At 41.9% G+C, this 15,045-nt stretch overlaps 1 protein-coding gene across 1 annotated transcript; it reads right to left on the bottom strand.

Moving 5' to 3' along the window:
- Positions 1-797: 797 nt before the first annotated feature.
- DSEL (dermatan sulfate epimerase like) lies at positions 798-11,697 on the bottom strand. The gene is made up of 2 exons (XM_039525947.1): positions 11,074-11,697; positions 798-10,233 (listed from the first exon to the last, which is right to left on the bottom strand). Exon 2 carries the CDS (start codon positions 9,278-9,280, stop codon positions 5,630-5,632), a length of 3,651 nt encoding a protein of 1,216 aa, XP_039381881.1. The 5' UTR covers positions 9,281-10,233; positions 11,074-11,697; the 3' UTR covers positions 798-5,629.
- Positions 11,698-15,045: the final 3,348 nt, after the last annotated feature.

Here is a 15,045-nt window from a genome sequence, read left to right as displayed (position 1 = left end):
AGCGAAATATTAAAACGTTCTGTTTAAAATGAAAATACAGTCTGATCTATGAATGGAACCATGCAAATAAGTTATCATTACAATAGCTGAAATTTTATGTCTGCATCAATGTAATTTTGACAAAAGCTTTCACCTTCCCTTTTTTTTTTTTTGGCTGTTTGTGCATGAGTGAAAATAAAAGACTGTTTATAATGAGTAAAAATTTATTTCTGTGGAAAAATTCTTTATCTATATGGAAGCTGAAAACATTTATACATGGAAATATTGAAATTGTACCCAGGTTAAATTTTCAAAAATTCATTATTTCCTGGAAAAGTGGCATCTTAAAGGACTGAGGTTGGTCTGGATGAGCATTTGAATGTTAGTACTAGTGAAAGGTGCCAGAATGATACCAGGGTACTGAAGTCCTGTATCCATGATCTGCCAGTGGAAAAATATTGAGGCTATTAATAAGGATGCCAGTTGTGATGGTGGTTTTCGTAATGTGATTATGTACTGCCAGTAACAATACTGAGTTCACCAATTCATTTAACTACATAAGAACAGCCATACTGGGTCAGACCAAAGATCCATCTAGTCCAGCATCCTGTCTTCTGACAGTGGCCAATGCTAGATGCCCAGAGGGAATGAACAGAACAGGTAATCATCAAGTGATCCATCCCCTGTTGCCCATTCCCAGCTTCTGGCAAACAGAGGCTAGGGACACTATCCCTGCTCATCCTGGCTAATAGCCATTAATGGACCTATCCTCCATGAATTTATCTAGTTCTTTTTTGAACCCTGCTATAGTCTTGGCCTTGAACCCTGATACAGTCTGTGTAAATCCCACTCACTTTCCTCATCCATGTACTTCCACTGAAGTCAGGGTAAGTCAACAGGATTTGGTCAATATGGTTATGACCTTAGGTCTGTAATGACCTAGAGCTAGACTCAAACCATTGACATACCAAAGAAAGGTTCCTATCCATTACCAATCCCCTGGATTATTTAGTCCTGCTTCCCCTAATACATCCTTCTATTTAACTCCTAAATGAAACATACACACAGGTCTCAGTTATGGGTTTGCAATGGGCATTCTCCTAACTAGCGTACATATTTTTCCAGCTCTCTGCTTGCCCTGTCTGTTAACTTAGATTTTTATACATTGAGGGGTCTAGCCTAGAATTTCAGCACAAAGGCATTCAACATTCACTTGATTGGAGACCCTCTTGATATGTCTACACTGCAGCTGGGAGAATGCCTCCCAGCCGAGATAAACAAATACATGCTAACTTGGCTCGAGCTAGCATGCTAAAAATAACAGCATGGATGTGGTAGTAAGGGTGGCAGCTTGGGCTAGTCACCTGAGCTCGGCTCCAGGGGGTCAGCAGGCTTGGACATAGGTGGCTAGTTCATGGTGCAATGTTCATACTCCTCTATTTTTAGCACACTAGCTCAAGGTAAGCTAGTGTCTTTTCCTGTCTGGGCTGGGAGGCATACTCCCTGCAACAGCACAGACATACCCTCTGACAAGTACTTATTGTGGTAGTGAAGTCATGTAACTAACTCAGAAATCATTTAAAATTTAACAGCTGATCTATTTTAAATTAAAAGTAGATGGAGAGTTGCCATACCATCAGATTTCAGGCCTCCCACAGTTTATTTTACTTATAACTAGCTGTTAATTAAAAGATAATTTTCAAAGTATTGATTTCTTCAACCTAAAACAATAGATTGATGTGCCTTATTATTCTTCCATCTTCTCATCTGCCCTGGGCAGAACAGAATGATTAAAAGATAGGGCAGTTGTCAAAGCCTGGAAGCCTAATTTTAGAATACTTGATCAAAGAGTGGGCCAAGTTCTGCTTTCACTTACACCAATGCAACTTGGCTATATTTCAACGGAGTTACACAGAGGCAACAGAACAGCGGATGAGAGTCCACTGGATGCACATCTGAATGGTAGGGAGAGCTGACAGATTTTTTTCTCCCCATTTTTTCCAAATTTAGACAAAAATGGGGGGAGGGAAAGTTTTCTCAAAACAATTTTTCATATTTTTGTCAAAACCAGTATTTTGTTTTCAGTTTAAGGTTTTCTGATTAAAAACTCATTTATCTCAGGAAAACAGGTATTTTTGCATGAACATTTCCACTGCGTTGAAAAGCTATTTTCTGTTAAAACAAAACTGACAGACTTTTTTCCCCAACCAGCTCTAATTATAGTTGTGCAGTTTCTAAAATGCTATCAAAATCCATAAACTGTTGTGCAGGTGACATCACAGAAATTTAGACACATTTGATTACATTTTGATCCTGCACTCTTTTCATTCACAGACCACACAACTTGAAGTCAATGGGTACTTTTTTGTATGACTGGACTGCAAAATTGGTGAACCCACTGGACAATGGAGGCATGATACATGAAAAAGCAGGTTTGAATATGATCAGTATGAAGCTCTGGGACACTGCATTTTTAGTAATATTTTAATTTTATACAGCCTAAAAAAATAAAAATTCAAATCTGCTGACCTGGGATTTCTGGATTCTTGTTTGTGTTAAGTGTTCTATAGAAATTAGGCCCCAACAACACTGCAGAGCCTCACTTGCTCTGATATTCTTTCCTTCTGTGAGATTAATCCAGTCCCAGAAGCTACTTTTATACATAGTCCTTTGTGGTTTAGTTGACATATGCTCTTTTCTTCCCAGCAAGTAGAAATGTTCTCTATCATAGGGTTCTCTGTTAGCAGTTTTGAAGCAAAAGCACTATGTGCTCAGTTTCCTTAAAATATATAACAATATTGTGTTATTTTAAGCTCCCGTAATGCATGCAATTAGAATTCTGAAACCTTAGGACTATGGCTTACCTAGTGGAGTCAATTACATCTGTACAAAGGGGTATAAAACATTACCAAACCTGAACAGGAGCACATTATAGTTGGTTTAACTTCAGAAGATGCAAGACTGTGGATAATTAGGTCCTAAATCTTGGGTATGCCAGAATAAATGATAGTAGTGACATGTATTATCAGCCAAAGGGCGTGAGATAACCCTATATGCTGAAAGCTGCAGGGACGACCTACTGATCCATGAGTGTCCCCCTTTTCACCTCGGCCCGTCAAAAAGAGATGGTTTAAAATCTATTTGTAGCCTTTCATGCAGCACTATCAAGAAGAGAATTTTATATTCTTTCCTACTTCCCCCCAAAACGCAGTCAATCCTGAGTCTTTGAGCAGTCCTAAAACAGATGACAGAGGAAAGCCTTTCTGTTTGTTCTGATTCAAGATCATAAATCCTGTGAAGAAAAGCAAATGATCTGTCTGTCAAATGAAAGCAATGGTGTTAGCAACAATGCAACAATTTTACATATGACTGATAACAGAGAGAGAGAGAAAAAAAAACTGATTTGAGAGAATGATAGTCGGGATCCAAAATTTCACTTACATGTTAGTGTACATTAACAAACTTTAATATTTCTTTTAACATGACATTCTACCTAGCCAGAGGTAAGACCCAGGAAAGAAGAAGGGAAAAAGCAGCTCCGAGTCCCTATTATAATCAAAGGAAAATGACAGCCAAGTTATGGTTACTGAGACTGCAACATATCAACATCTTTATCACACCAGAGGCACATTTTGACATAATAATGAATGGCTGAGAAAGAGTCACTTTTATCTAGGTCAGAAGAAGAGATCACAAAAGGATGCAGAGGGTGCAGAAAATGTGTGTGTGTGTGTGTGTGTGTGTGTGAGAACAGCAGGAAAAAAGGGGAGTACATCAGCAAGATGTTAATATTAAACATCAGCAAGAGGATTGCAATCTGTAGAGAGAAACTCATTACATCCTGACATTGCCTAATGCTTGTCACCCAAATATATGGTAATTACTCTACTGTTATATTTCAATATAATAGCACAAAACTCTGATTCCAGCTCCTACAAACAAAACTAAGCACATTTCATGACAACTTCATTAGTAATGGGGGGAAAAAACAGATGGTAAAGAAAGCAGATGTCTCTGACATCATCTATGGTTTGATTTACACATCTGAAGACATTTACAGTATGTATGCATTTCAAAAGAATGCTGAGTATGATAAATTAGGACACTTTCAACATTGTCTTTTTTTTAAAAAAAGAACATTGTGAAATGAAAAAAAATATATATGGCTCAAGGAAAAACACAAGAGCCGCATGACGAAGATATTACCAAAAGCAAATATTCACCCCAGAAAGGGTGTGTATTTCCAAATCAATGTGACATTTCAGTGCAGATTTAAAGAAACAAGGATCATATTTTAAAATAATCAGATGCTTGAAAGAAAATTACTGAGATTAATTGTCATCCAAGCCTGGAGTAGGAGAGAGAAACCTCTTTGAAGTGACTCAACGCAAAGAGCAACCTTGACCAGCCATAAGATGTTGCTGGCAGATCTAGTCTACAGAAAAGTTAATCATTCTTGATGAAATACGGGTCTGGAGATTTATCTGGGTTCTTCTAATCACTACATTCCCACCTGATATTAATATATTACCACTGATGATGACCACATCGAATGTTTGCATTGACAGGAACTCCTACACCTTTGCCACTGGAATTAGTGAGAGTTATGCACAATGGTCAGCTAAAAAGAGAGGAGACTTCATAGTGTGTTACAACAAACAAAGAAGGATGGAGGAGTCTTACTGAGAAAAGAGGAAGTTCATTCAGATTCTCTTAGCTAAGAGGAGGTGCACAGAGCAGCAGCATCAGTGGCGAGGGCATTAGCAGCTTTGAAAATCCAGGGGCAGTTTAGTATGGTGGAGCACCGCCGGAGTTTCATAGGATCCTTTAGAAACCTCTCAGCTAATTTTTAACTGATAGATTTATGGGGTTTTATGGATTTCTTGTGATGGTTTCCCTCTCCCACCCATCCCCAAAGTTCATTTAGTACTCAGAGAAGGTGCCAGATTGATGGAACTGAAGACTGAAGTCTTCTCTTTATCTACAGAATAGTTACAGCAAGAACTCATCCTCATAAAACCCTACCAAAGAGCTTCAGTTCTGACCTGGAGGAACCATATCACATGTCATTCAGTTTCTATGCCTAGTCAGCCCTTGGCCTGTCTGCTGAGACTCCTAATAAGGAGCCAGATTTACTAGTCCACCAACTCAAGTGATGAACAACAGATTTAAACCCCAGTTTTACTCAGTTTATGGCTACTTTGCCCCATTGGGGTAGCAAGTGGCCAGAATATACCTGCGAATCTGATCCCATTACAAAGTGGGCTGAGACCACCAACTCATTTCATATAGGCCACCAAACAGCCATCAGATGGTAACTACTTTGGGCAACTACCCACTCGGGCTGGAGTCAAATTGTTCACCTGGAAGTGCAAGGCTCCATAGTTTATTACCAATCCCTTGACCTATCCATTCCCCAGCTGGTAGATTTGTAAAGGTTCACACAGCTTTATTTGAAAGGCAGCAAAAGTAGTTATAAGTGTTTGCTTTTAAAAATCCTGCTAGAACAAATATCTATTTTTTTAAATAAATCTTTCTGCATGTAACAGACTGTACACACATTTTACAAGAATAAACAAACTCTCTAATTCTTATTCACACATTGAGGAGTTGGGGATCATTAGTGCAAACTACTGCTGACCTGCAGCATTTAAACTGTAAACTTTGGGTATCCTAAATGGTCCATCAAGGTACAACAGATGTCCTCAATCAGTCTAATTTCTTCAATAGGCATTTTTTGTTCCCAGGCATGAATACTAGTTGGTGATATTTCACCTTCATAAGGAAGGTAGAAAAGATTGGTGGAGGTGGCAAACAATATTTGGTTTAAGCTAGCAGGAGACAGAGGAATACCAAGGAAAGCATAAATTGCTTCAGCTGTCTTCTGAGGAGAGCTCACAATATCTTCAAACTTGACCAGCTGATAATTTGTCTGCAGCAGATCCCCATTTACTCGCAGCGCTGCTGCTGTGTTTGCTAGCCACAAATGGGACAGCACAGAAACTGCATTTGACCTAGAATCCAAGAGTTCTTCCCTCAGTGATTCATATTCAAAGGCATAGCATGAATTTAAACCACACTTTTCTTTCCCGCCTTCCACTTTAAACAGCATAGCTAAGCGCTGTGGAACATTTTTCAAGGAGTAAAGGCTTGGCTTACTTTTATACAACATTGAGTAGATCCATGCCCGAGGGTCCCTTACTACATACAATGCCCTCATTGAGGGACCTATGATTTCTTGAAAGAAAGGAAGCTTTAATGTCCAGCTCCCACTACTTAAACTAAGCACAGGACGTGCATTTGGATAATAGGCAAGGTGTCTCCTCAGTTCCCTAATGTATTCAGCATCTTTGTCTAATTTTCCTCTTGTTCTGCTTCTTTGTTCTGACAAAGACTCTCTCTTTCTGGATCTTCTCTTTTTGTCCTTACTTATGATAGAATGCTGAGCTAATTTATTTCTGCTGGCTTCATGTAAATGAATATTTTGTAAATGCAGTTTTGTGTCTTGGACTAGGGATTGGAGCCAGCCTCGGAGTAGACGGAAACGGCCACTTTGGATATCAGAAGCCTTCCATTCACATGCATCTACAAATGAGTCAATTTCAAATTCAGTTTCAGGGATATCAAGGTAAGTTGTAGGGATCCTGATGTATATGAAATCACTGCTGTTAAAAAAAAGTTGCTTTAAAATGTCTGCTCCGGAACTGGGAAGTGAGGTAATTACCACATCTGGCAAAACAACAGGGTTTCCTTCTAACTGTTTGGCTGTATTGCCTGTATTAGGGTCTACATTTATGATGTCACTGCTCCATTTTGCACAGATAGGCTGAGTGCAAGTGCTCCATACATCCACCAGCTCAATAAACCACAGTGTGATAACCAGTATTAGTATCCAGCGCAACAATTTGCTGAAGGAAATGTAAAACCGCCACTGAAAAGCCAGTATTACCAAACTAATGCCCAAAACTAATCCTGCTATTATATTCACTTTGAATCCAAATGGGAAAACTGTTCTATTATTTGTTATCTGTTCTCGTACAGCTTCAGTGCCTAGACCAAATTTGATAACTTTGTTTTGATCAGCTACCTTGGCAAAGCCACCAAATCCCAAATAATTGAACCTTGTCCTCAGACTGTGATATTCAGTCACAATGGAGACAATATTTTCAGTGTTGTTGACATTTAGAAAAATTTGAAATCCATATTTCGAATCATCTATGAATCTGCAGTTAGAAACATTAACATACGGTCCATAGAACACATATGCAACTCTTGTAACGGTGGTTTTCATGGGAAAGGTAACATTTATGAACTGAGTCCATCGCTTTTTGAACTCTGCTGCTTGCTCTGCCTCTTGTATCCTGGCAACAGGACTATTCCCATGATGATCAAACCAAAACATCTTATAGTGAGCATCCCACACATCCATCATGGCTCCACTATATTTGTTCATAAACTTATAGGGTATATATTTAAAATCAATGTCAAGATTATGAAAGAAGGCACTGACAGAGCTGAGGGGAGAGTCTTTCTCCTTCTCAATATGGTCTACTACTAGCAATGTCTGAGCATTTAGGAGTAGCAAAGTACGATACACGCTTTTCAGTTTCATTGCAGAAGAGTAGGCAGATGCTGCCTCACCACTCACAAACATCATCTCCCCATACTGAGAGGCTGTTATAATCTCCCCAGTTGAGTCTCCAGCCTCATCACCAATCCACTTAAGCCACTGTGCACACTCCCCAAGTTGTCCCTCCCAAGGTTGATTACACTGACTTGTAGGAGATGGAGCAAACACCAGTACATTATTCAAGTGGCTGAACTTGGGTCCATATAGGGCCTCAGATACAAACACCTGTCCATTGGGGGCAAAAGTAAAGGAGTTCTGATCTGGATGTTCATGTCCTGGATTGAAACTCCTCCATCCATCAATCCAGGAATATGGCTGAAAGTGAACTATGTCATAGACTGCACGGCCACCAAGCTTTCCGGATTTAAAAGACACAAAGGTGTTGGTCTGAGTATTTGGCAACCCAGCCCCATAAGTAACAACCCCCCAGTTAGGAAACACATGCATCTTAGCAGTGCCATAGTCAGGGGGAGGTTGAGGAGTTAGTTCTGCAGCATACCAGATGTATTCAGTGTGAAGTGTGCTCCACCTTTGTGCAGTGGATGGCACCATTGGGCCATCCTTGGGCCTGTGCTTTCTAATCTGTTGTGCCAGCCAATTGCCAGCTCCATTCTTCATTACAAACTTATCCAGGAAAACCAGCTGGCTTTCAGGGCCATAAAACCAGTTATAATTAGAATCTGCTATGCCCACAGTCCTCTGATAGCCTGGTAACAGTGTGGCATAATAAAACCAAAAGTGCATTTTCAGCCAATTGTTTTCTAGGTTATTAATACCAAAATGGCGCTGGGCCAGGAAAACATATTGGGTTACTGACTTAGCTGTGTAACTGCCGTAAGCTACTCCTTCGTCCAAAGAGCCATCTACAATGTGATTGAGTAGAAACATGGTTTTTTCCATCACATCAACCACGGCATGTTTCCAAATATTTGTCTGAGATTTTTTGTCCACCCCAGTAACCAGGGCACCTGTGAGCAGTGCTAACATATTAGTGGCTTGGTGGTTATGGAGAAGTTGCTTTCCCCATGAGCGGACTTTTGAATATTCATACATTTCCTCACTCACAACCCAGATCTTCTTTAGATATTTTTGTCTTCTGATGTTATCCAGTGAGCCATATAAGAAGTCAAAAGCAGTGGCAAAACCTGTTAAGGAGTGGCCAAGTGGCACTTCATCTCCTGGAGCATTCTCAACCAGCCAGTCTTTGTAGCCAGCCATTCTGTCCATGTATTCTAGAACAAAATCAAAGGCAGCTTTATCTTCCGGGCATAGCAAACAATAAAAAGCTAAGGGAGGCAGATTGTTACCATAAATCTCATTCCACTTTGCAGCAAAATCAGCATGCTTGGGTGGAGGTAGGTAGTATGATGGGTTGGACAGCATAACTGTCACTGCACCTCTGATAGCTCTGAACAGATGTAAATGGCTTGTACGAGACTTTTGCCTCAGTGCTTGGATATCTTCAGCATCAAAATATAAGCTTGGATGAAGAATAGCTTTTTTCAGCTTCTGGTTGGCACTGAAATCTTGCAGTTTCTGTTTCTCATATTGATCCACATTTTCTGTGAAAGTCACCCAGTCAGAGTAATTGCTTACAGATTCTTCAAAAGTGGAGAGAGCAAACATCACTAACGCTAGGAATAAAATATGTAGTGTAAACATAAGAGCCATGATCCATTAGGCAGTTCCTTCCCTTCAAGCATACATCTTTACAAAACACAGTGTTCAGATGTCAAATGTTGATCCAGCTAATATAACAGTGTACACTTAAGGCATTTTTGCTTAAAAACAAAAGAATAAGATAGACTCGCTGCTCAGCTTATCTGAAGTACAGTACTGAAAACAAAACAAAGGATTTCTGAAAAGTTGAACCACAGGTGCCTTGTCTGTACTTTGCACAGCTACAACAGTAAAGCATAACACATAAAACTAAAGGGAAGGTAAAGTCTCTACATTTTCCATGTGAAACACAGTCTGATTAAATAAGTCAAGGGACTAAAAATCGTAGTATCTTTTTTGCTGAAAAGCACTGGAAAAAGACCCCAAAACTTGAATTTAAAATAACTGAATTCACACAAAAATCCTTTCCCGTCACATTCTGACAAAATGCCATTCCTAGAGTAGGAAAAAATTGCACTGATGATGAAATCATTACATTTATTGAGAACAGTGTTTTGTTTTTGCTGAAGTAGAAATGCTCAGTACTTTCTACAATAGACTCAGATGTTAAATTTACTCCCCCTAGCCTTCCTGTTCTCTCGTTTGTATAAAAAAAAATTCTTCTTCATAGGCTTGAGAGTGTGAAAGTGGAGGAGGAAAACAATAACATTTCTCCATTAGCCTCTCTCTGGAAAAAAAAAAATTCTAATTCCTGTTCATGTCTATTTGTGGAAGGTTTGTTTGGATGCATACGCATAAAACACACAATATGCTCTCATGTCGTCTTCTATTACCTTCGTTTTATCTTCAACTAGTGAAATCCAACCTATATCCCAATGGTTCCGATGATTCTACTCTTCCCATCACGAAGTAAAAGTAAAACACTTGAAAGGGGCACAAAGCCAGTGTTTTTCAACCAAAAGTGCTATTTCAGTTTTCTGTTGGCTTTGCATATTCGATCCTTTCTGTGGAAACACAAAAGTTCTCTGATGTAGTACAGATCTCAAAATATATTCTACAAATATTGAAAATGCATCAGAAAGAATTTGCAGGTTCTTATCTACTGTAAATATTAAGGATAGAAAGAAGCAATAAAAGAACAACCTTGTCAAAGTCTGCTCACTAAATTAGCTTCAGAATCAAAGTAGAATTAACTCATGACCTGATTTTCTATTTTATTTTATTTTTACTTTTTCCAAGTTGTCTGAAACTGCAAGGCCTGAGAAATTATTTTATCTTTTTACATTAGCAGAGTTCATGTGAACTAATGCAACTGTAATACTCCGTTAGAAATAAAGAACAGCTTCCTTTCCAAACAACAGTTCCAGTATGTGTCTGTGTATTCTCCTATTCTCTTTTTTTAAAAGTTAAGATATTAACATTTTCCCAAGTTTCTCAACCCTTTATTTCTACAGAACCTAAATCATAGAAGCACACATACGGGATGCCCTGCTTCTAAGAGTGAAGCCTATTTTTCCTAGGGCTCTTCTCCTTAAGGGAACATATATCAAAAGTTTGATATTACTCCATGTGCACTATACTCCTTACCAGTGTGGCCACACAGTGTATATTTGACTGCAGCCATCAGAGGGCGCTATGAACCAATTCGTGCAGAGCAGAATTTCTCCCTTTGCTTATGTTGGCTTTGGACAACTTAACAAGTTTCGGCTGCAGACTGTGCATCTGTTAAACGCATCACTGATAGTCTCATCAGACCTCTCACGCTACTTCTGTGACAAAATCCTCCCCATCTCTCCTATTTTTTGCACTTACGCGTGTTTTAAAATATAAGGCCATCAGCTTACCTTAGCAGCCTCTCTTGCCAGTGCCTTCCCACTCCATGCAGACAGAGCAGCAGAGCTTGTGGCAGAAGAGCTGAGGAAAGTGTTGAAAAGAAAGCAGCAAGCTGCAGTGTAGTTCTCTCGGGCGCCCTCGCCTCTCCTCCTTTCGGTTTGCTCTGAGAGCTCAACTTCAGACAGGATCAACTGAACTTCAGCTATTTGTCAGAAAGCTCTGCCCCGCAGCAGGGCCAGGGGGCCCGCGCCCTTCCTCGACGCGGGGACTGACTTCTGTTTGTTGTTAATACTTCGCATTACAAGTGCGGGCAGATCTCTTGCTTGCTCGCTCGCTCGCTCTCCAATAGTGTTCAAACTGCTCCCCAGAAAGATCAAGCGGGCCGGGCCGGGGCGGGGGGCAGCCAGTGCTACAAAATAATCGCCCAGGGCGAGGATGCGGGAGGGAGAAAACACAACACGACTCCCCAGAAGAGTTAGCTACACAGGCGGGAGGCTGGGATGCCCCTTTGGCTGGGGGAGCAGCTCTAGCTGCCGCTGCGGGCGAGCCGGTGGCTGTCCCCAGAGCGGAGCCTCCTCTTCTGCCTCGCCAGCCGATGGCACGGCCACCTCTGCGCCTCGCCGCGCAGCCCGGCGGCTGGGGCTGGGAGTCGGGAGGCAGCTGCGGAGAGGAGTGAGAAGGAGGCGGCGCGGCGGCGGCGGCAGCATTGCCAAGGCGGGCGGAGCTAAGCCGGCTCACAGCCCGGGCTGCCCTTGCTTTGCTTCTGCTCCGGCTCCCCCGGCGGCCCGAAGGGTTCCTGCCTGTGCCTTGCCCCGGGAGGTAGGGGCGTGGGGAAGGAGGGAGAGGGATGCTGCGGGGGAGAAGGAGATGAGTGCGTGGAGGGGCAGATTGTGGGTGGAGGGAAGGGCAAAATGAAGGGCGAATGGGCGGGCAGCGGGTCTGGAGGAGGGAGGGAGGGATGGGGGTAGACACTGGGGACACTGGGGGTCTTAGGAGCAAATCAGATGGTCAAGTTAGTAGAGATAAACAGCTGTTACCGCCTGCTTGAAAGGAGCCTGTCTGAGACATTCAGCCTCCTGGGTAACTGCCATAAGATCATAATATTCAGTATAGATACATAACTCCTTAAGTCAATGGCAAAACTCCCACTGTCTGCAGTGAAGCTAGGATTTAACTCTGTGACCTAGGGACCTCTTGGTGCCAAGCTGGCAGAGGGCACAGGAGGTACAAGTTTTACATGGCCCCACTGAGTCAGATACATGCATAATAATTCTCTAACTGGTAACATGTAAGGTCTCTATTGAGAGCCAGTAGCCCACTTGTCATCATACCCATTGTGAGAGGCATGTACGGATAATATTTAAGGCAGTGGTCCGCAACACGGTGCCCCTGGGTGCCATGGCGCCCGCCGGGGCATCTGTGCGCGCCCGCATACTTTCTGGCGGACGAGCTTCCGCCGAAATGCCGCCGAGAAGCAGTGTCATCCAGAGGCGTCGCTACTGAAATGCTGCTGATTTTCAGCGGCATTTCGACGGCGACGCCTCTGGATGACGCTGCTTCTCGGTGGCATTTTGGCGGCGATTGCTATTGACATAGCCGCTTCTCGGTGACATTTTGGTGGATGCTCATCCGCCAGCCATGGTCCTTGGTGGCTCGTTGTCTGGCACCCGCCAGATGAAAAAGGTTGGGGACCACTGATTTAAGGAGTGATATATCTATATCAGTGGTTCTCAACCAGGGGTACGTGTACTCCTTGGGATACACAGAGGTCTTCCAGGGAATACATCAACTCATCTAGATATTTTTCTAGTTTTACAACAGGCTACATAAAAAGCACTAGAGAAGTCAGTACAAACTAAAATTTCATGCAAAGACTTGTTTATACTGCTGTATATACTATACACTGAAATGTAAGTACACTATTTATATTCCAATGTATTTATTTTTTATAATTATATGGTAAAAATGAGAAAGTAAGCAATCTTTCAATAATAGTGTGCTGTGACACTTTTTTATGTCTGATTTTGTAAGTAAGTAGTTTTCAAGTGAGGTATAACTTGGGGGTATGCAAGACAAATTAGACTCCTGAAAAGGCATATAGTAGTCTGGAAAGGTTGAGAGCCACTGATCTATACTGATAATTAGGTTTTTATGGCAGCTAACCAAGAGGTGACATGTCTCAGACAGGTTCCTTTCAAGCAGGAGGAAACAGACATTTATCTCTCTGTCTCGCCATGTGGTGCGTTGGACATTGTACGTCTCATACTGGATGCCTGTTTGTATACTGAGCCAAATGCAAATGGTGAGATTGTAAAATCTTCATGAGAGGAAATGTACAGGATGATACAAACAGCAGGAAAGGATCCTGTTTACAAGTAAAGACAATGTACTGTTGGAGTACATCTGGGACCCAAGAGATACCCATTGTCTTTTTCACCAAGGAGTCAAGCTGAACAGTGTACTTGTCTCATGAACAGCAGATCACAGCCAAGCCTGGCTGCAAAATGCTGGAAGAACTTTGGGAAAGCATTGCTCTGTAAAACATGAAAATACCTAGTGTAGGCTCTAGAAAATGTGTTATGACTTTATTTGATATGTAAACATTTGTTTACAGTGTTTCTACTTGGTATTATTTGAATCTCTAATCTGTTAAATAAACTTATAATTTGTTTTCACTATGAACATATCTAAGTGCCGTGTGTTGAGCAAAGCGGTGTACTGAGGTGAAACAGAAAGCGGGGGTGTACTGTTTCTTTGAAAGCAACGTATCTGTGAATGCTGTGAGTGTCCTCTGGAACAGGCTGGACACTCCAGGGAGAGGCTCAGAGAGCTCAGGGCTTGGTGCTAACCTGTAGAGAGCAAGCTGGGCCTGCAAGGACCAGAGGGGAATATTTATGTTGTCCGTGGCTGGTGGAGTCAGGGAACTGACACACGGTAGGCACAAACAAGGTTTCCTCATGGTCAGGTGGTACTGAGGTGCCTCACAGCCCTGGATACTGCCAGGAAGTGGCACACATTCACAGTCTCAAACTCCTCCTACAAGCCCAGAGCAGCTGCTTGCCTGCCCTGAAATAAGGTACAGTGAAATAGTTAACAATGAGGATCACTGCATTGACTTTATACTTCAGACTCAACACGCCAAGGAGATGATGGGGAATACCATACCTCTTTAATCCATTGTCTTTATCTTGTTTTCACCTCAGGCAGATCAGGTTCCATTAGTTCAGGTTAGTAGTATGATTTGTATTACTGTAGCACAGTGTTTCCCAAACTTGGGATGCTGCTTGTTTAGGGAAAGCCCCTGGCATGCTGGGCCGGTTTGTTTACCTGGCGCATCTGCAGGTTTGGCCGATCAAGGCTCCCACTGGCCGCGGTTCGCTGCTCCAGGCCAATGAGAGCTGCTGGAAGCGGCAGCCAGTACGTCCCTTGGCCCACGCCGCTTCCAGCAGCGCCAATTGGCCTGGAGCAGCGATTGGCCAGACCTGCAGAAGCGGCAGGTAAACAAACCGGTCTGGCCCGCCAAGGGCTTTCCCTAAACAAGTGGCGTCCCAAGTTTGGGAAACACTGCTATAGCACATAAGAGTCATACGCCAGGACTTTATTGTGCTAAGTGCTACACAAACAGAACAATAGGGTGATCCTTGCCATAAAGAGTTTACAATCTAAGGATAAGACAAGAGATAACAGTTGGATACAGACAGGCAGAGGACTACAATGAAACTATAGAACAAATCTACTCTTTATGTTTATCAGAGAATTTGCAACAATATAGGGACACCAGGATTATCACAAGTGCGTATTCAGGAAACAGAATTTACCTGCTGCTGCAAAAATCACAGGTTTCTATCCCTTGTAATACCTACTTAGCAATAGTAGAGCGTATGTCCTCCAGCAAGTCAATAGAGGGCAATGTAATTACAAACCAATATATTAAAGCATGTCATTTCAATACAGGACAGTAAACAAACTAGTATGTTACATAC

Source organism: Mauremys reevesii, linkage group 2 (assembly GCF_016161935.1).
Source record: "Mauremys reevesii isolate NIE-2019 linkage group 2, ASM1616193v1, whole genome shotgun sequence".
NCBI lineage: Eukaryota > Metazoa > Chordata > Testudines > Geoemydidae > Mauremys > Mauremys reevesii.
Note: the sequence above shows the minus strand (reverse complement) of the source record. Positions and strands in the feature narration are given on the sequence as shown.